This window comes from Cetorhinus maximus, chromosome 7, assembly GCF_964194155.1.
Source record: "Cetorhinus maximus chromosome 7, sCetMax3.hap1.1, whole genome shotgun sequence".
NCBI classification, from domain to species: Eukaryota; Metazoa; Chordata; class Chondrichthyes; order Lamniformes; family Cetorhinidae; genus Cetorhinus; species Cetorhinus maximus.
The window spans coordinates 143909352-143935337 of record NC_135885.1 but is presented as its reverse complement, the minus strand read 5'-3'; the positions used below and the strand labels follow the sequence as shown (position 1 = coordinate 143935337).

General features: G+C 42.8%; 1 protein-coding gene across 2 annotated transcripts in view; it reads right to left on the bottom strand.

Moving 5' to 3' along the window:
• The window catches only part of pcca (propionyl-CoA carboxylase subunit alpha), a 343070-nt gene that overhangs the window by 19558 nt on the left and 297526 nt on the right, over positions 1-25986 (bottom strand). For both annotated transcript variants that reach the window (XM_078546056.1, XM_078546058.1), the window contains one exon: positions 10811-10951. In XM_078546056.1, coding sequence (XP_078402182.1) covers positions 10811-10951 — 141 coding nt within the window. The remainder of the gene's footprint in view (positions 1-10810; positions 10952-25986) is intronic.

Sequence of the window (25986 nt, the reverse complement as noted above, 5' to 3'; positions counted from 1 at the left end):
ACAGCAACATTTCTAATAGCGACGTTAACGTACAAAATCATCCCAACCCAACACATTTAGGCAAGGGTATTAAGGGTCTACTCAAGACAGGTAGATAATTAAATGAAAGATGTTTGAGGATTGAATGGCTTTCTCCTGTTACCGAGTTCCTCGATGCGGTTGTTCCAGCGGAATGCTACACACCGCACGGCTATTTCGCATTCATTTTAACTGAAGCAAGTCCATTATTGAAAGCAGGTTGATTTACAACAGTGTCATGTTTCCTGCCTTCTGCCAGGAGACTATTCGCATGACCACTGGGCTATTGTTTTTTTTCAAGAAATACCAACCGTACTGCACTAAAATGCCTCACCAAATGGGAAGATGCCCACCCCAACTCCGCCCACTCACTTCCCAAAGAAAATTATAAAACATAGGAAGACAGAACATTTATTATAGAGTAGCAACCCCCCTATTCAACTGGAGCTGCGCAGCTGTACAATGTGAAATAGATTACGCTGATGGACAAGCACAATGAGTAATCGGAGGTAGTTGTCTCCACCACTTACTTTAACGCTGATAGCTGGCACTGACTAGAGGCTCAGTCTTAATTCAAGAGGTCGATGCTAAAAAGGAAGGAATTAACTAAATCCTTTTCAACATCACCGGTGTGTTTTTGTAATTAAAGATGCGTAATTAACACTGGCAATAAGAGCGGGGTCACCATGGCACAGATTATGTTCACTGCTCAGAGCTTCCAGCAAAAAAACAGCTGCAGTAAGAAGAGGAGCACATCCTTTATCAACTTGGCCTCACTCCCAGCCTAGTCCTTGTGGAACGCCGCATTTTGCTTCACACATTTTGTGCTCTTCTGCTAACCTCACTTTGCACACAAAAGGTATTCTAGAGATTTCACCATTCTCTTCAAATTGAAGTTAAATTGGGTTGTGTACGAAGGGAACTATGAATCATGCAAATAGCATTTCCCTTGTCAAAGCACTCACAGGCATTAATGTTCACACAACAGAGACAGGCACTGTGACCAATCTAACACTTTTTATTTTAGCCTCAGTTCTTCCATATTTGCCCCTTAAACAAAGGGGATTATTTTCTTTGCTTCATCTACTGTGGGTTTTCTGTGCAAGAAGATTCATTTCTAATGGTTGTTTTATAACTAAACAATGCTGCATTTTAGAAATTGCTGTGCTCTGTACCTGAACAAAAAAGTAAAACAAACTTTTCCCTGTAAGATCCTACTGCAAATATTAAATTTCACTTAAGCACTAGACAAAAATAATTACTTCCTCTGATAATCGCTGTGTTCCTAATTGCCAGTGTAAATTCTTTACAACAATAGTCTACAAGGAAAATCCTGTTAACCGTGCTTCCAAAATAATACACAATCGGTCATAGCTGAATGCTGAGTGGAACTGCATTGTCGAGGCTATGAATACGTCACACGAAGGCAACTGGCCAGTAATGTTTATAAAGTTAGATGTCAGCTGTGAAATGCATATATCTAATTTCATATTCCACCTCAAGCCTGCATTAGGGTACAATCTGTGTGGCTCTGTGCAGCTTTAAACTCCACTTCTTAAAGCCAAAGCCTTCTCAAAGGATTGCCCTCTTGTATGACACCAGATGCGCTGCTTAAATGTTACTTTGGTCCAAGAGGGCAATAGACCAAGAAAAGGTCAAATTGGTCCAGTCAAGTTCCCAAGAACAGTCAGATTCATACAGCACTAATTATAGAAGCACCCTTAAAGAAAAATAGGTAGGGCTTTTAAAGTCTAAAAAGAAACAATGCTGGTGGATCACCGTAGCAGTATTGTAGGGCTGATTACCCTATTAGCTCTTCCTGTTCATTTTTAAAGAGATGAGCAACAGGAGTCCTTTGGGCAGCTTTCACATGTGTCCGGATATTCACACATGGAGCTCCACTCAACCCAACTACACTACATGCGCCGGCAGTGAAAACGTGACACCCTACCTCTGGCATCGCTGTGAAAATAGAGGTTGATACAGTATCACCTGGTGCGGTTTGAATAGTGGCGTTATTGCACGATGTCTCATCTCCTCTCAATTCACAGCCAAGGCTATTTGCTGGGACTGTAATTTAGTTGTTCATCAGCACCACACTCCCCTCACCCCCACACCGCACTTTCACTCACAGTCCAGCTAATCCAAACGATTCGGGTTCTGTGCCGGCAGCATTTTCTCAGCAAACTAGAAATGTTAAATTAAACTAAGAGGCCTTTAGCTAAGCAGCAAGAGAAAGGGAATTATTGGTGCAGTCTGTATGGTTGTTGTCCCCCAGCACTGGGTACGGTTGAAGTCGGGCTGTAACATTCTGCTGAATATCAATATAAACTACCTTGCTCAAATCACATTTCTTCCCCTGCATGCACTTTGCTGCTAAATCCTCCACTGTCCTATTTACCCCCGCTGCCAGTACAGTGGTGGAGCCAGTATAGAACAGTTGGATTGGTCCTGTTTGTGCAGCCTCCACCTCCCTCAGAACTCCCAGCCGTGGCTACAAAACAGGCGACTTTTCTCCTTTGGAAGCTTCTTCACCAATTCTTGGCTAGCTTCTTTAATCACAACAACGCAATACCGATCAGGTCTATCTTCCACCAAGTCATTGTTGCTCCCCTCGGAACTGATTAGTGCCTTGGACAGACCCAGGTACCCGGAGGTTTTCCGTAACCTCCCGTATCTTCCTGTTTCACGTGGTCCTCTCTTAGTCAACTACCTGCCCGACTCTACACAGTGATCTCTGGATTATGCCTTTTGGGATGCATTTCCAACAGTAACTTTCAAAAAGGAAATTAGATAAGTATTTGAAAAGGGGACATTTGTAGGGCTATGGATAAAGAACCGGGGAATGGGATTAATTGGATCGCTCTTTCAAAACAATACAGGCACGATGGGTGGAATGGCCTCCTTCTGTGCTGTAAAGTTCTTTGTGATCCAGAAGTTCCTTACCCTCCCGATGCTGTAGCATGTGGAAAGTTGATCCTTTAGCTTAAAAGTTGCACCTGATGCAGACATTAATCCTATAGATAACTCCGGGATGGTCACATTCATCCCCATTCAGTACATCCCAAGAGTCCTGGTTCCTCTACTTCTCACGTTACGAACACAACTGGAAAGAAAATGCTTTTTCCCACCTGAACTCCAAAGCAGTCCTGTGTCTGGCTAACAAGGTTAGTAAAATGATTTTTACCACTTGTGGTGTGCAGGCCAGTCAGTAGCACACTCTCTCTTGTCTTTAAGTCAGAAAGTTGTGCCCCACTCTAGAAACTTGAGCACAAAATCTAGGCTGACAGTCCTGGTGCAATACTGAGGGATGCTACTGGTATGTTAACTGTATTATCAAGGTTAAGTATGCACAGGTGAAGGGCATTGGTTGATTAAGTATCTTGAGCACATATAAAGAAAGACTTGCTGCTTTATGGGGCTGTCAATTTGTTAATTAGTTAACTCAATTTATTGGTATACTCAAATGCGTATAAAGATTGTCTTCTGGGACACTGGGTGTTGGTAGGTAGGAAGCAGAGATATGTATTGCTGCATTCTGTAAATAAACCTACCATCAGGAAAAGGATTTGTGTCTAGTTGCATACTTCACCATCTGGCTTGAGATCCAGTTAACAAGAGACTGCTGCACTCTCAGAGGTGTTGTCTTTTATATGAAACGTGAGACGTAAAGAACCCATTAGCCCTCTCAGGTGGATGTAAAAGATCCCATGGCACTATTTTGAAGAACAGGGGAGTCCTCCCTGGTTACCTGGCCAACATTTATCCCTCATTCAACGTCATTAAAAAAATCTGGTTATTATCTCAATGCTGCCTGTGGGAGCTTGCTGTGTGCAAATTGGTTACCACATTTCCCACATTAGAATAGTAACTACAAATTCAAATGTAAAGCACATTGGGACATCCTGAGCTTGAGGAAGGCAGTGAAGTAATGCAAGTCTTTTATGCTTCTTTTGCCATGATTCTCTCTGACTGGCTTAATGTTACCTAGTTCTTGCTTCTGAAGCAGTTATTTCATTGACAATCCTATGGCACAACTTCCATATCCAAGGATGTTTGCAAGATTAAGATCAGAACTTCTATTATCCAACACCGTCACCACCAATACCCCACACCCCCCTCCCTCCATATGCCTGTGATACCAGCTATCAGGAGGGAGGCCATTCGGCCCATCATGCCTGTGCCGGCTCTTTGAAAAAGCTATCCAGTTAGTCCCACTCCTCTGCTCTTTCTCCATAGCCCTATAAATGTTTTACCTTCAAGTATTTACCAAATTCTCCTTTGAAAGTTACTACTGAATCTGCTTCCACCAGGCAGAGAATCCCAGATCACAACAACTCACTGCGTAAAGCTATGTTTCCTCATGGTACCTCTGGTACTTTTGCCAATCACCTTAAATTTATGTCCACTCATTACCAACCGCTCTGCCACTGGAAGTAGATTCTCCTTATTTACCCTACCAAAACCATTCATTATTTTGAACACCTCTATCAAATCTCCTCTTAACTCTTTCTGGTCTAAAGAGAACAACCTCAGCTTCTCCAATGTCTCCACATAAATGAAGATCCTCATCTCTGGTACCATTGTAGTAAATCTCCTCTGCATCTTCTTCCAGACCTTGACCTCCTTCCTAATACGTGGTGTTCAGGAATTGACACAGTAAAGATAAAAACAAAAAGCTAAAAGCTACTGCGGATGCTGGAAATCCAAAACAAAAACAGAATTACCTGGAAAAACTCAGCAAGTCTGGCAGCATCGGCGGAGAAGAAATCAGTTCTCCAGCTAAGGCCTAATCAGTGTTCTAAAAAAGTTTAGTATAGCTCCCTATTTTTGGTACTTTATTCCAATAATAAAGCCGAGGATCCAATATACTTTTTAATAGCCTTCTCAACTTGTCCTACCACTTTTAAAGACTTGTGTACATGTACCAGTCATTCTACACTCTGTTCCTAAATCTCCTATAAAATTGTGCCATTTAGCCTGCCATTTTGATTCTCTAACTTTCTTTCACACTGACCTCTCTGTTCTTGGCCTGCTGCAATGTTCCAATGAGGCGCGAGGAACAGCACCTCGTCTTTTGATTAGACACTTTGTAGCCTCCTGGGCACAACATAAGCCAACAATTTCAGACATTTATCTCTCTCATTTTGTATTTTTCTTCTTCACAAGTTTCAATCTTAATCTTGTTTTTCTCTTATTTTTGCTTTTGGATGGCAGCCATTCATTATTCTGCCAGTCACGCCCGCTCTCGATAAATCTTTTCTTTCTTTACTTGTCCCATTACCACTCCCTTTGGCTCTTCTCCACCAATTCTTTTATCATTTAACGACTCCCGTTTTCCACCCTATCACAGACCATTCCTTTTGTTCTTTGCCCACCCTCCCTGTTTCACCTGCTTAAAACCTGTTACATTTCTAACTTTTCTCAGTTCTGATGAAAGGTCATCTCAACCTGAAACGTTAACTCTGCTTCGCTCTCCACAGATGCTGCCAGACCTGCTGAGTATTTCCAGCATTTTGTGTTTTTATTTCTGATTTCCAGTATTTTGCTTTCATATGACCATTTAGTTCATACGGCCCCTCCTCAGTTCTTCCTATCAAAATGTGTTGTATACTTTCTTGCATTAAATTTCATCTGGAATGTATCTTCTCAGTTTACTAATCTGTCCACATCTTCGTGACATGTGTTTCTATCTTCCCTAATTTTTTACTACATTCCTGAGTTTTGTGACATTGACAAATTTTGAAATTCTGCCCTGCTACCCAAGTCCAGGTAATTACTATTGATCAAAAAGAGCTGTTTAACATTCTTTAAAGTTTTGCCTTTATTATTTCCCATTGCTACCAACCAGTCTTTCTTCAAACCCCTCTAAGCTTTTGAAATCTCCTCGCTCCTCCATATTTACCCTATTTTTATTGGCATTACTGACTCTAGAATCATTGAACATCTCCAAGTCTAGTTTTAACGATCCTATTCATCCAGCTAGCCCCCTTAGACATTACCTCCCAAACCCACGACCGCTACCAACTAGAAGGACAAGGGCAGCAGACATATGGGAACACCCCCACCTGCAAGTTCCCCTCCAAGCCACTCACCGTCCTGACCTGGAAATATATCGCCGTTCCTTCACTGTCGCTGGGTCAAAATCCTGCAGCTCCCTCCCTAACAGCACTGTGGGTGCACCCATACCACATAGACTGCAGTGGTTCAAGAGGGCAGCTCACCACCACCTTCTCAAGGACAATTAGGGATGGGCAATAAATGCTGGCCTAGCCAGTGACACCCACATCCCATGAGTAAATAAAAAACAGCTAATTCCAGCTTTAATTCTAAGTCTTTTTACATGGAGAGAGATGGATATTGAACAAGAGTTAAAAGGAATTTGGATGGAAAGTAGAAGATGGAAGGGATGGTCAGAAAAAGGCAGGGCTAATGAAGTTTGAAAGAGAAGGTGGCAAAGTAAGATGGTTTTGAAAAGACTTCCAGGACTTTAATAATTGAAAAATCAATCTCTGATGATGGGAGTGGACAAGGCAAGGAAACAAGCAGTAGACTGAAGGAAGCTGCATATAGTCACATGATGGTACAGAATTTGAGTATTGTTGAAAAATTAGACATGCTGTCAAAGCTTTTTGACTTGCACTCATCAGGACAGACACAAGAATGCCAAATTTCAAAGGGGGCAACAATTTATACCGCATAGAAAAGGGTGTTGATTGGTTGGCAAGTCGAATCTGATTGGTTGAAGTGTTGCCAAGGAGAGTGTACCAGGAAACTATCGACCCCACACTTTTTGTTCACTTACGCTTGCTAAAAGCTACATATATTTATACACAGGGACCTGTCCTCTTCTGGTAGAATGTTCAAGTCCAGGCATTGTGCCTCTTTTGAATTGAACACTCTCCACTTGCCTGGGTGAGTGCAGCCCGAACAACATTCAAGAAGCTTGACACCATCCAGGACAAAGCAGCCTGCTTGTTTGGTACTCCATCTGCCACCTTAAACATTCACTCCCTCCACCAATGATGCACAGTGGCAGCACTGTACCATCTATGAGATGCACTGCAGCAACTCACCAAGGCTCATTCGATTGCAACTTCCAAACCTACCATCTAGAAGGGCAAGGGCATCAGATACATGGGAACACCACCGCCTGCAAGTTCCTCTCCAAGTCACACATCATCCTGACTTGGAAATATATCGCCGTTCCTTCACTGTCGCTGGGTGAAAATCCTGGAACTCCCTTCCTAACAGCACTGTGGGTGTACCTACACCACATGGACTGCAGTGGTTCAAGAAAGCTGCTCACCACCACCCCCTCAAGGGCAATTAGGGATGGTCAATAAATGCTGGCCTAGCCAGTGATGCCCACATTCCGTGAAAGAGAGAAAAAAGCATGGAGAACAATAATGCTATGGTACATTCTCTATGGCAACATCTCAATGAATCAGAGTTGATATGACAACCAATCAGCATTCTTTTCTCATACAGTTTAATTTGTTGTTCCCTTTGAAATTTGGCATTGTTTCATCTGTCCTGATGAGTGCAAGACAAAAAGTTTTGACAGCTTATCTCTTTTTTCAGCAATACTCACGAAACTGCATATAATGACACAACTATTCCCAGCCAGAATGGAGGTGGTTGGCTATTTCCTCCGTCAATGATGTTTGGAGACTGCACTGCTGTATGTGACTGGGATTGATTTTAAGCGTATAATTCGCATTATGTTATTATTTGCCACTCACTGCACTTTTGGTCACGAGGTTCTGTTTGCTGTCATTTGTAGAGGCTCTTTTTAAATAGACTCTGTAGACTGATATGCGCTGTTTAGATAAACTGTTTATTTAGTAAATATAATTTGTTTGCTGAGTTAATAGACTTTGTTTGCTGTAAAATGGACCATTTGCTGTGAGTTCTGGTGCCCTGCCTCCACCTCTCAGGCCGATACAGTGTTGTCAATAGATAATCTGGGTTGATCCTATCTTTAGCCACAAAACAGCAGGACAATTGAAAGAATTAGAGGAAGCTTTGTTAAAAGTTACAGCACAGCAAGCACAAATTAATGTTCAAAAATATAACTTAGAAATGCAAGTTGCTGAAGTTCATTACTCAATGCTAATTGTTTATTAAATGAGGCTACATGAAAATTTGTGGGTCATTATGACATGCAGAAAGGTCAAACCTAATGTAATCAGTGGGCTATTAATAGACTTAAGCATTGTAATTAAGGGACTACTCAAAACTCCATAAGATACCTGCTTGTTATGTTACTCAGACCTATATCTAAACAGCTTGCAGATAAGTTTGTGGCACACCACATAGCCAGGCAGTGAACAATAGTCCACAGCCTGATCATTACACTTTATAAGCTTTTATTTACAGAGATCTCCAATACAAAGCTCCATCTCCAAACCCAGCAACCATACTTTCAGTCTGCCCCTATATAAAGGAGCACAAGTGAATCTCCAGTTGATACCCATCAACTGAACACAATTAAACACCCAATTAATATACAATTAACAACATTTGAAAGTTTAATAGGAACGTGGAACTTAGGAGCACGAGTAGGCCATTCAGCCCTTCGATAAGATCAAGGCTGATCTGGTTGTGGTCTCTACCCCACTTTCCTTTCTGCCACCCATAACCCTTGACTCCCTTGTAAGAACATAAGAAATAGGAAAAGGGTTAGGCCATTCGGCCCCTCAAGCCTGCCCCGCCATTCAATAAGATCATGGCTGATCTGCCCCAAGCCTCAACTCCTCTTTCGTGCCAGCTCCTCATAGCCCTCAACTCCCCAATATTTCAAAAATCTATCTACCTTTAAAAACTTTCAGTGATCTAGCCTCCACAACTCTCTGGGGTAGAGAATTCCAGACACTCACTACCCTCAGAGGAGAAATTCCTTCGCATCTCAGTTTTAAATGAGTGTCCCCTTATTCTGTAACTATGTCCCCTAGTTTGAGATTTCCCCCACAAGTGGAAACATCTTCTCAACATCTACCCTGTCAAGCCCCCTCAGAATCTTGTACGTTTCATTAAGTTCACCCCTCATTCTTCTAAACTCTAATGAATAAAGGCCTAACCTGTTTAGCCATTCTTGATATATCAACCCCTTCATCCCTGGCATCAGCCTAGTGAATCTCTGTTGAACTGCCTCCAATGCCAGTATATCCTTTCTTAAATATGGGGACCAAAACTGTAGACAGTACTCCAGGGGCGGCCTCACCAACACCCTGTAAAGTTGTAAGAAGACTTCCCTATTTTTAAACTCCAGCCCCCCTAGCAATACAGGCCAAAATTCCATTTGTCTTCTTAATTACTTGCTGCACCTGCATGCTAATCTTTTGTGTTTCATGCACAAGAACACCCAGATCCCCCTGTGCTGCACTTTTTTGGTGTCTCTCACCATTTAAATAATAGCCTGCTTTTTGATTCTTCTAACCAAAGTACATGATCTCACACTTTCCTACATTAAACTCCATCTGCCGAGTTTTTGCCCACTCACTCCACCTATCTATATCCCCTTGCAGATTCCTTATGTCCTCATCACAACATGCCCTCCTACCTATTTTTGTATCATCAGCAAATTTGGATACATTACACTCTGCCCCCTCCTCCAAGTCATTAATATAGATTGTAAATAATTGAGGCCCTATGACTGATCCTTGTGGCACTCCACTAGTTACGTCTTTCCAACCTGAAAAAGACCCATTAATCCCGACTCTCTGTCTTGTGTGTGTTAACCAATCCTCAATCCGTGCCTCAATCCATTACCCTCGATACCGCGAGCTCCTATCTTGTGAAATAACCTTTTATGTGGCACCTTATCGAATGCCATCTACCAGTTCCCCTTTATCTACTCGTTATATCCTCAAAGAACTTGCACAAATTTGTCAAACACAATTTCCCTGTCACAAAGCCATGATGACTCTTCTTTGATCGTGTTAAGCTTTTCTAAATGCCCTATTTCTTCCTTAATAATGGATGTCTATCAAACATCTAACTAACTCAGCCTTGCAGTGACTATATTCAATGAGCCAGCCTCCACTGCTTTCTGTGGAAGAGAATTCTACAGACTAATGACCCTCTGAGAGAAAAAACACTTCTCCTCATCTCCCTCTTAAAAGGGAGATCTCTTATTCTTAAGATAAAAGCAAAATGCTTGCGGATGCCAGGAATCTAAAATAAAAACAGAAAGTGCTGGAAAAACTCAGCAGGTCTGACAGCATCTGTGGAGCGAGAAGCAGGGTTAATGTTTTGAGTCCATATGACCCTTCTTCACAGTCTATTCTTAAACTGTGTCCCCTGGTTCTAGTCTCCCCCACAAGAGGCAACATCCTCCCGCTATCCACCCTATTAAGTCCCCTCAGGATCTTCTATGTTTTAATAAGATCACCTCTCATTCTTCTAAACTCCAATGGGTTTGGGCCAAGCCTGTTCAATTTTTCTTTGTATGATAAGCCCTTCAGAGGCAGGTCGATGTGTTTCAATTGAAGTTATAAGAAATCAGCTAAATTATTCAGAAATATCATTACAATCGAGCATTGACTCTTACCTAATACAAAAACATATGAAATATCAAAAAGACTAAAGAGGTGGGGCAGAGAAATGTAAATATGTTGAATTCTAGGTTTAGCCAAGTAAAATATTATGGTCCCTATGGTCCCAGTGAAAATCAAACACTGTAAAGATGACTAGATTGGCTCTGCGAGATTCCACATCAAATGCAGAGCAAGAACACACATCTAAGACAGTCAGTGTAACAAATGGAAAATATTGCAATGATGCTTACCTCATTTCCAGGAGCAACATCTATAGTGACAACTGATCCAGGCATTGGTGATCTCAGGATATTACTACTGTCCTCTGGCACTTTCTCAAGCATGTGTTTATTCAGTTCTGCTGCTAGCTTGGTCAGTACTTGCACCTTGTACTGAAAAAGAAAGAATATATAAACATTTCAACCAGTTGTGCAATTAAAGTGAACAAGCTAGGGTTGTGTCTTCAATCTCTTTTGAACCTATTTGCGTTTGCCTTATTTCCAAGACAGGTTCACTATATCGCGGTTCCTTCACTGTCGCTGGGTCAAAATCCTGGAACTCCCTCCCTAACAGCACTGTGGATGTACCTACACCACATGGACTGCAGCGGTTCAAGAAGGCAGCTCACCACCACCTTCTCAAGGGTAATTAGGGATGGGCAATAAATGCTGGCCCAGCCAGCGATGTCCACATCCCGTGAAAGAATAAAAATAAACCTCTAAATGTGTGAAGTCAACCCTACTAACTACTGCCCAGCAACAAATAAGTGCCAGCCTTGGTAAGCGGGTTTGAGTCCCACTCAGACACTTGAGCACAAGACGCAGGCTGACACTCCAGTGCAGCACCAAGGACATGCTGCACTGTCAGAGGTGCCATCTTTTGGATGAACTTTTAGACCAAGGCCATCTGCCTTCTCAGGTGGATGTAAATGATCCCATGGGACTATTTCAACAATGAGCAGGGAAGTTCTTGCGCTGGCCAAAATTTAATGCCTCAACTTATTGCATTATCATATTGCAGTTTGTGGGAGCTTGCTGTGCACAAGCTAGCTGTCATGTTTCCTGTATCACAACAGTGACTATCCTTTAAAAGTACTTCATTGGCTGTAAAAATCTTTGGGATCTCCTGAGGCCTTGAAAGGCACTGTAGAAACATAAATTTTTATTGGTCAACATTTTTGGATCCTGGATTATAGTCGCAAAAGTAGATGCAATCAAGATAGAAAGGAAGCCAAGTTCCCAATTATGAAACCCTTAGGTAGGCAGAGTTCAAGACTCCTAGGGCAGGATTTTCCCATCGGTGGGCAGGGGGCGGGACCCGCTCGCCGACACGTAAAATGACGCACGGTGACGTTGGGCAGACCTCCCGAAGTCACCGCGCCCCATTTAAATTTTCCGGTAGGTCGGGGAGTAGCAAAATCAGCTGCGTGCCCGCCGACCTGTCAATGGCCAATTGAGGCCATTGAGAGAGTCATTTAGCCAATTAATGGACCTGCCCGTCCAACCTTAAGGTTGCCGGGACAGGCCAGGAGCCCCAGCGGGCATTAGAAAAAGCAGGAAACCTCATCCACGGGCGGGATGAGATTTCATGTAGGTTTTAAAAGGTTTTAGTGCACTCTCGGGTTTAGGGGTTCCGCCCCTGCCTACACAGGGAACACATAGCGCTTCCGTGCGGGTGTTGCACTGGGGCGGGCCTTAACTGGCCCGCCCATGTCAAATGGCGCCGCGCCCCGAAATAGGGGTGCCGATCAGAGGCGCACCTGTGTGCGCCCACAATTCAACTTCACCCCCGATGGGGGGGAGAATCTTGACCATAACAAAATGCTCCACAGTCGCATGTAGTACAGAACTTGAATATTGCTGACAAAAGAGACATGCTATCTAAGCTTTTCAACTTGCACTCATCAGGATAGCTCGCACGAAATTACCAAACTGTAATGCAGGAACAGGAACAGCAATTTATACTATATGAGAAGAGAGGGCTGATTACTTGGCAAGTGGACTCTAATTGATGGAGATGTAGTATTTTCATAGCACCTTTCATGATCTCAAGAAGTCCCAAAGAGCTTTGCAGCCAATGAAGCACTCCTGAGATGTAGTCACTGTTGAACTGCAGCAGCCGGTTTGTGCACAGCAAGATCCCACAAACAGCAACTCGATAATGGCCAGATCTTATGTTTTTTCTAAAAATGCTGATTGTACAAATTTACTATAGAATCATAAGTCTGAGGACTTGTTTCAACTGTTGCCACCAGTTCCTTCCACAGGGTACAGGATTAGATTCTGTGCCTATATGTCCCGTACTGTAATTGCCAATTTCAGTGGGCCCGTGGGAGAAATCAGCCACCTTAGATCACTCTCATGCAATCCAGATCATAACTTTCTTCGTAACAGAAGGTTTTCCTCAATACAATTAACTCTGAAATCTTCAAAAAAAAAAGTGATGATTCCCTATTTTGAATTTTCCCAATTCAGCGCCTTAATAGAGATAAATGACTTATGTAAGATGTTCTTGAGATTGTCATTCACATGACATGCCTGTAGATGGCAGCAGTCACTGCTCAAAGTTTGTCCCAACTCCAGTTCATGTGTAAAATGGGACTGGGTAAGAATTGAGGGGCATTATCAAAGAATTCTTCTAATCACTGTTATTTTCTGTCTCTTCTTCCTTTGCTTTGACCAAAGTATGCGCATGTCCTCAGCAAGCAAAGGATTAAAAGAGTTAACAGAGATCTCGTCCAAGAATAGCAGTACAATATCTTTGCTGATTCAACAAGAGGCAACCCAGTGTGATTAACAAAGGTTTCACTCCCTTTCTTCCGCCGGTTCCCTCCCCCCAGCGCCTGCTCCCACAAGATGACCCGGCAAGGCTGAAAAACAATCTCCTTTCTTCTCTGCCCTTCCTCTGTAAGACTGAGCCTTTACAATGGCTGAGATTTCAATTTAAATAAAAACGCTATATTCATTTGGTTTTATTTCACTCTTATTCATCGGCTGCTGGTGATAATTCACGGTGTGTTATGGTCCTCGGTGGGGCAGTGAAAACACATCGCAATATGAAAGATCACATTCTGCACCTCTTGGAAGTGACCATTCTTCGTGTGTGAGTCAACAGAACAAAAAAAAAACACAGCAGAGAAGGAGGCCATTCAGCCCATCATGCCTATGCCGCTTCTTTGAAAGAGTTACTTACCTAAGTGGTACCAATCCCCCATGCATTTTCCTGATAGAACCTACAAATTCTTCCTTTAAAATGCAGTCACTGTTACAATACTGGGAAACGCAGCCAAGTTGTGCATAGCAGGATCCCAAACATGGCACCGAGATAAATGCCCAGATAATGTGTTTCTGATGGCGTTTGGCTATGTTGGCCATGACACCAGGGGTACCTTCCCTAATCTTCTTCACAATAGTGCCATGAAAAGAAAGACGTGTATTTCCGGGGATGGGGGGGATTTTCTTTTGAGGAGAGGTTGAGTAGGTTGGGCCTGTGCTCACTGGGGTTCAGAAGAATGAGAGGCGACCTTATTGAAACGTACAAGGTTCTTAGGGGGCTTGACAGGGTAGATGCTGAGAGGTTGTTTCCCCTTGTGGGGGAGTCTAGGAGTGGAGGGCATAATCAGAGAGTAATGGGGTGCCCATTTAAAAGAGAGATGAGGAGGAATTTCTCCTCCCAGAGGGTAGTTAATCTGTGGAATTCTTTACCGTAGAGACTGGGTCGTTAAATATACTCAAGGCTGAGATTGACAGATTTTTAATCACTAAGGGAATCAAGGGTTATGGGGAAAAGGCAGGAAAGTGGAGTTGAGGATTATCAGATCAGCCATGATCTCATTGAATGACGGAGCAGACTCGATGGGCCAAATGGCCTACTTCTGCTCTTATGCCTTATAGTCTTATGCCACACCTTTCATGACCACAGGATGTACCAAAGCACTTCAAAACCGATGAAGAATTTCTGTGAAAATGCAACTGGTTGTTCTTTGCATTACAGTGTCCAGTGAGCCAGCATTGGCCCAATGGGCTGAATGGCCTGTTGCTGTGCTGTATGATTCTGATACTAAAAGTTTATTCCTGTTGTTGAGTTTTAAATTATTCAACAGGACCCAAAAAAAAACTAAACCTGCCCATCTTAGCAAAAGTTACTGGCATATTGTTTTGCAGTGATCACATAGGCCTTTAAGTTGTGTCCTTTAAAATCCTTTTTTCGTCAACTTTAGTCTATAAGAATAGGTATAAGAAAAGATAGATTAGCATATTTTTGATATGAAATGTAGTTTTTTGCGCTTAACTATAATTGGATTATGCTGACTGTCATTTTGAACTGCAACTTCTTTTGGTATGTTTTACATACAGTCACAGCCTACAGCTGTATTGAGTCTACGAAAGTCACAATTTCAGCCATCAAAAGATCATTGCATCTGTGGTACTGACAATGAATGCGCAAAATTAGCATTTATCTTTTTTTTTTCCAAATCTTGATATAGCAGAATTTAAGACTGTGAAAGTGCAGTTAGTGCAAGTGCTGTTAGTACATCTTTGGTCAAATCATTGTTCTCACCAAAATAGTGTCCCCCGGCTTTTCGTTATTTCGAAGTGGAATCGGAATTTACAGGGTGTGCTTCTGTAAGTTAACAGTTGCTAAAGCAAAAGCTTCCAGCATTACTGAAATTAAAATTAGTTCATTTGTGAAGTTCGGGCAGAAAATTAAACATTCATATCTTAATTTTTGGTAGTACATGCGTCTGTTTGTTATCGTAACTCCCTGGGTCAAATGGTCGTGGGTTCAAGTCCAACTCCGGAGACCTGAGCATATAATCTAGGCTGCGACTGCCAGTGAGTACTATCAGAGGTCATGTCCTTCAGATGAGAAGCTGAGTTGAGGTCCCGTCAGCCTTTTTGGATATAAAAGATCCCATGGCTACTATTTTATAGAAGGGCCGGGGAATTATCCCTCAGTGTCCTGGCCAATATTTATCTCTCAACTATTATCATAAAAACAGAATATCTGGTCATTATCATATTGCTTTTCATGCGAGTTTGCTGTGTGTAAATTGGCTGCTGCATTTCCTACATTACAACTGTGATTACGCTTTCAAAAATGAATCTGATCCATCAGACAGACTCAATTTTGTATAAATATTTACTATATTTTTATCCAACCATAAAGCTATTAAAACATTGCACACTCTTTTAATATCAAATTGAATTGCATGAAGTACTGTTTCTGGTTTGAACCTTGAAATCCTGCCAAATAACAAATATCTATTCCAGTGTTTTAATGCAAAAATGAAGTCAACTATGGTGAAGTCTGTTATAGAGACAGGTTAAAGCTCTGTGCCATCTGTCGCTATATCACACACAAGTTTGGCAAGTGACATAACGAACAAAACTATCACATGAACATCTAGGCATCCCTCAAAACGCCTGATGTGTCAGTTTTATTGTACACGCTGTGTCTGCTGATTTGGCAAATTCCTACTTCTCAAATTCGGCATGAAATGAAAGCATTCCCGAGAAGAAAAAAAATCTACAACTTCACGCTTAAAGAGCTGCAAACACTTGAAGTTCCTCACTTTAAACTTTCATCAATTCTTGTCAGATGATGATGTTTGCTACAAAATTGAACTTTCTGTCAATTAAAGCTGCACTGAGTGATGTAACTATTCCCAACCAGAATGGAGATAATTCCCCCTTTAATTACACAATGCTGCTGTAAGTGACTGGGATTGATTTCATGCAAATCATTTGAATTATGTTACTATCCTCCACTGACTGTATTTTGCTGAAGAAATAATCCTGCTTTTATCAGGAGAAGTTGCTGCAGTTTCTGACACAAGTTCTGTTTGCTAGACCTCGGCATGCAGCAACATCGTGGTTGTTACTGGACCAGCAATCCAACAACCTGGATCTGGAGTCATGAGTTCAAATCCGAAATAAATAAGTCTGGAATTTAAGAAGTTAGTATCAGTTATGGTGACCATGAAACTACTGGATTGTCGTAAAAACCATCTGGTTCACTAACGACATTCTTACTCGGTCTGGCCTATTTGTTAACTGCTCTCTAAAATGCCCTATCAAACCAGTCAGTTGTATTCAAGGAGGCGGCTCACCAAGTCCTTCTCAAGTCCTGGCATAAATACCAACTGCCTCCAATAAACTGGCTAGCACAGTGGTGCCAATATGCATCCTGGTTGAAGCTAGTCCAATCGTCTGCTGACACTGATTATATCAGCTCTCATTCAATGACTGGCTATTTATGTTAATTACCAGAGGATTGCTAGCACCCTTGAAATTGTACCCCTTTGGGAAAGCAGGAGAAGTTGCCAAAGGGAAATGTTTGGGGGGGGGGGGGGGTAAAAATGGTCTCCAACAGCAGTGCAAAACAGGCTTGTAGCGAATTGGCAGCGATCTTTTTCAATGCACCTGATCTTTCCACTGAAGCTCGCAGAACGATAGCCCAAATGTTTTTGGGAGACTCATTTCCTATTCTCCCTGTCACTTTTATTGCGTTTGAAATTAAAACTCTTGTGAATATTTTCCAAAGTCAATGGAAAATAAAAACTCAACAGCTGAGTAACATTGCCAACAGTGAAACAGGCTTGCAAAGATCAATCTCATACCCAAGAATTTTAAATCCCCCATTTTGATATTATCAATTGAATATTGCATATTTCCTTCCAATTAAAAATACTGTACCATCAATATAGAAGAGCCTGCATTTCTATAGCACTTTTGGATATCCCAAAATGCTTTAAAGCCAATAAAGTAGTTTAAGAAGTGTAATCACGGTTCTAATATAGAACCGTGACTATATAGCAAACACGGCAGCCAATTTATTCACAGAAAGTTCCCACAAACCTCAATGAGATAATGGCCAGAGAACCTTCTAAAAATGATATTAGTTGAGGGATAAATAAATAGTGTTAGGTTTAAGTTTGCAGTATTTGAAGTCAAATTGGGAATAAGACATGTCAGCTGTGGCTCAGTTGGTGGCAGAAGTTTGTAGGTTCAAACTCCACTCCAGGATTGAGCACAAAAATCTAGGCCGACACTCTAGTGCAGTACTGAGAGAGTGCTGCATTGTCAGAGGTGCTGTGTTTCAGATGAAAAGGCCCCATCTTCCCTCTCAAGTGGATGATAAAGGTCTCATGACGCTATTCTGAAAGAGGGCAGGGGAGTTATCCCCAGTGTCCTGGACAATATTTATCCCTCAATCAACATCACTGAGAAACATATTATCACATTGCTGTTGTGGGGGCTTGCTGTGCGCAAACCTGACAACCGTGACAACACTTTAAAGATCTTTGTGGTGTCCAGTGATCATGAAAGACACTGTATAAGTGCAAGACTTTCCTTTTTAAGATGATTTAGCTGTTGTCACATTTAAAGCTGTAATGCCTGAGATGGAAATGGAAATGCTTAGTGTTAAAATGATATTATCTAAAACTTGGCTGATATGATGATCAGCTCTTCAATATTACAAATCATACTAAGCTCATTTTTAACAGCACTATAAATTAAACCACCTTTTGTCTGTCTCATTCAATGTTGGGAATTCTAACCTTCAATATCTCATACATCTCTCAGCACTGAAATGTTTCTCTGTAATATTTCCCAAGTGAGAGTGTAATCTCTGAACTTTACATGATGGAAGAAATTGTTTGGGTATTTTTCAAGAACCAATCATGACCAATTTGTCACCACATGCATTCTCCATCTCGTCAGATGGAAGAAGTTCCTAGGATTTTCTTAGCCTAGATTCATGACCTCAGCAGCCTCAGATCAGGTGCTATCACTATTTGCAGCGAGGTTTCTGAAGCAATATTTAGCAAATGACAACAATGCTAGTGACTTTCACAATAATGGAAGGAAAAATTGACAACACCTAGCTCTCTGCTTTTACCACCCTCCCTAAAACCTACCTATTGGGCCAAACCTTTGGTCATGGAGCAGGAGGAGCCCATTCAGCCCATCGTGTCTGCACCGCCTCTCTGGATGAACAATTCATTTAGTGCCATTCTCTCGCCTTCTCCCCATAGCCCTACACATTCTTCCTCTTCAATTAACATTCCAATTCCCTTTTGAAAGACTCAATGAAACCTGCCTCCAACACACTCTCAGGCAGTGCATTCCACACCCTAACCACTCACTGCATGAATTATTTTTCCTCATATCTCTTTCGCTTCTTCTGCCAAATATTTAAATCTGTGCTCTCTTGTTCTTGATCCTTTCATAAGTGGGAACAGTTTCCTATCTACTCTGTCCAGACTCCCCATGGTCTTGAATACCTCTATCAAATCTCCTCTCAGCTTTCTCTTTTCTAAAGAAAGCAGTTCTAACTTCTCTAATCTATCTTCATAACTGAAGTTCCTCATCCCTGGAACCATTCTCCTGAATCTATTCTGCATTCTCTCCAATGCCTTCACATCCTTCCTAAAGTGCGGCACCCAGGACTGGATACAATACTCCAGCCGAGGCTGAACCAATGTCCTATACAAGTTCGACACAACCTCCTTGCTCTTGTGCTCAATGCCCTTATTTATAAAGCCCAGGATACAGTATGCTTTATCAGCCACTCTCTTACCCTGTCCTGCCACCTTCAATGGCTTGTGCACATGTACGCCCAGGTCCCTCTGCCCCTGCATCCCATTTAGAGCTGTACCCTTTATTTTATATTGCCTCTGCATGTTCTTCCTACCAAAATAAATCACTTCATCTTTCTCCGTGTTGAACACCTGTCCACCCATTCCACCAATTTGTCTATGTGCTTTTGAGGGTCCTCCTCATGGTTCACAATATTTCCAAGTTTCGTATCATGCACAAATTTTGAAACTGTACCCTGCACACAGTCATTAATATATAATCAGGAAAATCAAGGGTTCCAACACTGACCTCTGGGGCACTCCAACCTGAAATGCCTCCATTAACCACTACTCCCTGTTTCCTGTCACTCAGGCAATTTCATATCTATGTTGCCATTGTTCCTTTTATTCCATGACTTTGCTCACAAGTCTGTTACGCAATGCAGTACGAAAAGTCTTTTGTAAGTCCATGTACACCACATCAACAGCATTGCCCTCATCAACTCTCTCTGTTACCTCTTCAAAAAACTCCAGCAAGTTAGTTAAATGTGATTTTCCCTTAAGAAATCCATGCTGGCTTTCCTTAATTAACCTGCCTTAGTCCATGCGACTATTAATTTTGTCCCTAGTTATTGTTTGCCTTTCTTTGGTTCAGTGCTAATTTCTGCCTGATTACGTTCCTCTGAAGCGCCCTCAGACATTTTACTGTTAAAGGCGCTGTAGTTGTTGTTGTAGAAGCAGCCAAAATTTTTACAAGTCAGGATGGTGAGTGACTTGAAAAGGAACTTGCAGGTGGTGGTGTTCCTGTGTGTCTGCTGCCCTTGTCCTTCTAGGTGGTAGAGGTTGCAGGTTTGGAAGGTGTTGCTGAAGGAGCCTTGGTGAGTTCCTGTAGTGCATCTTATAGATGGTACACACTGCTGCCACTGTGTGTCGGTGGTGGATGGAATGGCGGTCATGCGGGCTGCTTTGTCCTGGATGATGTCGAGCTTCTCGAGAGTTGTCGCAGTTGAATTCAGTCAGGCAAGTGAAGGGTATTCCTTCACATTCCTGACTTGTGCCTTGTAGGTGGTGGACAGGCTTTGGGGAGTCAGGAGGTGAGTTACTTGCCACAGGATTCCCAGCCTCTAGTCTGCCACAACACTTAGTGGTTGTTCCAGTTCAGTTTCTGGTCAATAGTGACACTCAAAAAAGATGTTAATTGTGGCAGGTGGATGGGGGGGCGGTGTTGGATTTTGAGGAGAGGTGGTTATTCTTTCTCTTATTAGAGATAGTCATTGTCTGTTACTTAACTAGCAAGAAAAATAGTGCAACACCTCAGTCTAAGACTGGTTATTGTCTAGCTCTTGCTGATGCTGGGTCAAAGTAATTAATCATCTGAGCAATTGTCAATGATATTGAACACTGTTCAATCCTCAGCAAACATCCCCATTCTGACCTTGTGATGGCCAGTAGGTCATGGATGAAGAAGCTGAAGATAGTTGGGCCGAGGATACTACCCTGGGGAGTGATGTCCTGGGATTGAAATGATGGGCCTCCAAGAATCACAATAATTTTCCTTTGTGCTAGGTATGACTCCAACCAATGGCAAGATTTCCCCCCGATTCCCATGAACTTCAATTTTACAAGAGCTCTTTGATGCCTTACTTGGTCAAATGCTGATTGATGTCAAGGGCAGACACTCTCACCTCACCTCTCCAGTTTAGCCCTTTCTTTCATGTTTGGATCAAGGCTGTAATGAGGTCTGAAGCCGATTGGTCCTGGCAGAACCCAAAGTAAGGTGTGCTGATCAGGTTATTGTTGAAAGTGATCACTTTTCTGATGACTGACAGCAGGTTGATGGGACGGTAATTGGCGGGTTTGGATTTGTCCTGCTTTTCATGGAATTGAACCAACTGGGAAATTTTCCAATTTGTTGAGTAGATGCCAGTGTTGTAGCTGTACTGGAACAGTTTGGCTAAGGCCGCAGCTAGTTCTATCCCACAGGTCTTCTGTCCTACAGACAGAACCTTTGCTGTGTCCAGTTCTGTCAGACATTTCTGATGTCACACAAAATGAATCGAATTGGCTGAAAACCAGCTCCTGCGATGGTGGAAATCTTAGGAGGAGGCTAAGTTGGATCATCTACTCGGCACTTCTGAAGATTGTTGCAAGCGTTTCAGCCTTGTCTTTGACTGGGCTCTGTCATCGTTGAGGAAGGGGATGTTGATGGAGCCTCCTCCTTCCATTAGTTGCTTAACTGTTCATTCATAACTGGATGTGGTAGGGTTGCAGAGCTTTGATCTGACATCTTGGTTTGTGGAGTTGCTTAGTTCTGTCTGTAAAATACTGCTTCCACTGTTTAACATGCGTGCAGCGCTGTGTAGTATCTTCACCAGGTTGACACCTTATTTACAGGTGTCACTCGTGCTGCTCCTAGCATGTATTTCAAACTGTTCATTGAAGCAGGTGTGGTCTCATTGCTTGAAGGTAATGGTAGAGCAAGGGAAATGGAATACAATTCTGCCACTGGTGCTAATAGTTCACACCAACTCATGGGTGTCTAGTTTTGAACTGCAAGGTCAGTTCCTAATCTATCCCATTTAATATGGTGATAGTTAATGTTACCTCAAGCACAACAAAGAAAAATTAGAGGGAAAATTGGGGGTAGTGTCAAGAAACATGAAGGGTGTTTGTCATGAAGTGTTATTAAAGTGTATAAGGTTATTAGAAATTATTTTTAAAATTGGACTTGTAGTAGGGCCTGTGTCTGTATGTGGCTTAATTGGATTAAAGCCAGATAGTCTGGGTGCTTTGATGTATAGTAGTTTGAGATGTTAATTAGATAAATATAAGGCTAGAAGGTAAAGAGTATATTTGCATTACAAAAACAGAATTACCTGGAAAAACTCAGCAGGTCTGGCAGCATCGGCGGAGAAGAAATCAGTTAACGTTTCGAGCCTTCATGGCCCTTCGGCAGAACTGAAGCATAGTTAGAAGAAGGGAGAAATATAAATTGGTTTAAGGAGGGTGGGGGGCAGGGGGTGGGGGGTGGGGGGGGGTGGTGGGGGGGGAGAGAGACATTGAGGGTGTGGTGATTGTGGAGATGAGCAGATAATCAAAAGATGTCACAGACAAAAGGGTCAAAGAGGTGTTTTGTCTGAGAAAAGTGCTAATTAAGAATGGAAGACAGGATATTCAAAGTACAGCTCTAGTGGGGGTGGGGTGGAAAGGCTAACAAGGTTTTAGTTTTAGATTTAAAAATAATGGAAATAGGTGGGGAAAGAAGAATCTATATAAATTATTGAAAAAAAAAAGCGGGGGGAAGAAACGGGGTGGGGATGGGGGGAGGGGGAGTTTAAGATCTAAAGTTGTTGAACTCCCCCTCCCCCCATCCCCACCCCGTTTCTTCCCCCCACCCCCCCCGCTTTTTTTTTCCAATAATTTATATAGATTCTTCTTTCCCCACCTATTTCCATTATTTTTAAATCTAAAACTAAAACCTTGTTAGCCTTTCCACCCCACCCCCACTAGAGCTGTACTTTGAATATCCTGTCTTCCATTCTTAATTAGCACTTTTCTCAGACAAAACACCTCTTTGACCCTTTTGTCTGTGACATCTTTTGATTATCTGCTCATCTCCACAATCACCACACCCTCAATGTCTCTCTCTCCCCCCACCACCCCCCCACCCCCACCCACCTTAAACCAATTTATATTTCTCCCTTCTTCTAACTATGCTTCAGTTCTGCCGAAGGGCCATGAAGGCTCGAAACGTTAACTGATTTCTTCTCCGCCGATGCTGTCAGACCTGCTGAGTTTTTCCAGGTAATTCTGTTTTTGTTTTGGATTTCCAGCATCCGCAGTAGCTTTTAGCTTTTTGTTTTTATCTTAGTATATTTGCATTTGTTGAATAAACCATTCAAAAGAAGGGAGTAAAATCTTGCACCTAGCTAGGAGACACCAAGCAATGTGTTTATATTACTAATAAAATTGGTGCAATGAAAGGGGTTTTATTGTTAGAAGAGGTGGAGTTCAAAGGCCTAGTGATACAATGAGAATTTACATTCAAAGGTAAGGCTAGGTATAACAGAAAGGAGTTTTGTATGTGCAGGTCAGAGGCATGTAAGATCGATGCAATCTGTAAGTCCTACAACTGTGTCTGCAAAGGAAACAAATTGCAAGGGACCTCATTTTGAATTTGTAAAGTCAACTGCGCTTTGCCTGGTGTCTGTTTAAAGTCTATGGGTTATTGTTGCCTTGGTGAAAGTTTACCTGGGAGCGATTAATTTGGGGATCTTATTTTTATTCATTCACGGGATGTGGGCTTCGCTGGCTAGGCCAGCATTTATTGCCCATCCCTAGTTGCCCTTGAGAAGGTGGTGGTGAGCTGCCTTCTTGAACAGCTGCAGTCCATGTGGTGTAGGTACACCCACAGTGCTGTTAGGAAGGGAGTTCCAGGATTTTGACCCAGCGACAGTGAAGGAACGGCGATATGTTTCCAAGTTAGAATGGCGAATGACTTGGAGGGGAACTACCAGGTGGTGGTATTCCCATGTGTCTGCTGCCTTTGTCCTTCTAGATGGTAGTGGTCGTGGGTTTGGAAGGTGTTGTTGAAGGAGCCTTGGTGAATTCCTGCAGTGCATCTTGTAGATGGTACACACTGCTGCTACTGTGCGTCAGTGGTGGAGGGAGTGCATGTTTGTGGATGGGGTGCCTATCAAGTAGGTTGCTTTGTCCTGGGTGGTGTCAAACATCTTGAGTGTTGTGGAGGCTGCACTCATGCAAGCAAGTGGAGAGTATTCCATCACACTCCTGACGTGTGCCTTGTAGATGGTGGACAGGCTTTGGGGAGTCAGGAGGTGAGTTACTCATCGCAGGATTCCTAGCCTCTGACCTGCTCTTGTCGTCACAATATTTATATGGCTAGTCCAGTTCAGTTTCTGGTCAATGGTAACCCCCAGGGTGTTGATGGTGGCGGATTCAGTGATAGTAATGCCAATGAACATCAAGGGTGATGGTTGGATTCTCTCTTGTTGGAGATTGTCATTGCCTGGCACTTATGTGGCATGAATATTACTTGCCACTTGTCAGCCCAAGCCTGGATATTGTCCAGGTCTTGTTGCATTTGGACATGGGTTGCTTCAGTATCTGAGGAGTCGCGAATGGTGCTGAAAATTGGTTAATCATCAGCGAACATCCCCACTTCTGACCTTATGATGGAAGGAACGTCATTGATGAAGCAGCTGAAGATAGTTGGGCCGAGGACACAACCCTGAGGATCTCCTGCAATGATGTCCTGGAGTGAGATGACTGACCTCCAACAACCACAATCATCTTCCTTTGTGCTAGGTATGACTCCAACCAGGGGAGAGTTTTCCCCGATTCCCAATGGCTCCAGTTTTGCTAGGGCTCCTTGCTGCCATACTCAGTCAAATGCTGCCTTGATGTCAAGGGCAGTCACTCTCACCTCACCTCGGGAGTTCAGCTCTTTTGTCCATGTTTGGACCAAGGTTGTAATGAGGTCAGGAGCTGAGTGGCCCTGGTAGAACCCAAACTGGGCATCAGTAAGCAGGTGATTGCTAAGCTTGATAGCACTGTTGATGACCCCTGCCATTACTTTACTGATGATCGAGAGTAGACTGATGGGGCGGTAATTGGCCAGGTTGGGTTTGTCTTGCTTTTTGTGTACAGGACATACATCAAGGCAGCATGATGAGTGTGGCATCAAGGAACCCTAGCAAAACTGAAATCAATGGGAATCAAGGAGAAAACTCTACACTGGTTGGAGTCATACCCAGCACAAAGGAAGATGGCTGTGGTTGTTGGAGGTCAATCATCTCAGTCCCAGGACACCACTGCAGGAGTTCCTCAGGGTAGTGTCCTAGGTCCAACCATCTTCAGCTGCTTCTTCAATGACCTTCCCTCAATCACAAGATCAGAAGTGGGGATGTTTGCAGATGATTGGACAATGTTCAGCACCATTCGCGACTCCTCAGATACTAAAGCAGTCCGTGCCCATATGCAGCAAGACCTGGACAATATTCAGCATGGGCTGATGTGTGGCAGTAACAATCGTGCTACACAAGTGCCAGGCAATGACCATCTCTAGCAAGAGAGAATCTAACCATCTCCCCTTGACATGCAATGGCATTACCGTTGCTGAATCCCCCACTATCCACATCCTGGGGGTTAACATTGACCAGAAACTGAACTGGACTCGCCATATAAATATTGTGACTACAAGAGCAGGTCAGAGGCTGGGAATTCTGCAGCAGGTAACTCACTTCCTGACTCCCCAAAGCCTGCCCACCATCTACAAGGCATAAGTCAGGAATCAGGTTGGAATACTCTCCACTTGCCTGGATGAGCACAGCTTCAATAACACTCAAGAAGCTTGACAGCATCCAGGACAAAGCAGCCTGCTTAATTGGCACCCCATCCACCTCCTTAAACATTCATTCCCTCCACCACTGATGCACAGTAGCAGCAGTGTGTGCCAGCAGGTGACACAAGGAATGGCCGGGTGGTTAACAGTGAAGTTGAGTGTGTTGGGCTACAGGAAGATATAGGCGGGATGGTCAAATGGGCAGATAAGTGGCTGATGGAATTTAACCCTGAAAAGTGTGAGGTGATACACTTTGGAAGGAATAATTTGACAAGGAAGTATTCAATGAACGGCATGGCGCTAGGAAGTTCTGAGGAACAAAGGGACCTTGGCGTGTGTGTCCATAGATCTCTGAAGGCAGAGGGGCATGTTAGTGGGGTGGTGAAAAAGGCATATGGGACACTTGCCTTTATCAATCGAGGCATAGATTACAAAACTAGGGAGGTCATGTTGAAGTTGTATAGAACCTTGATGAGGCC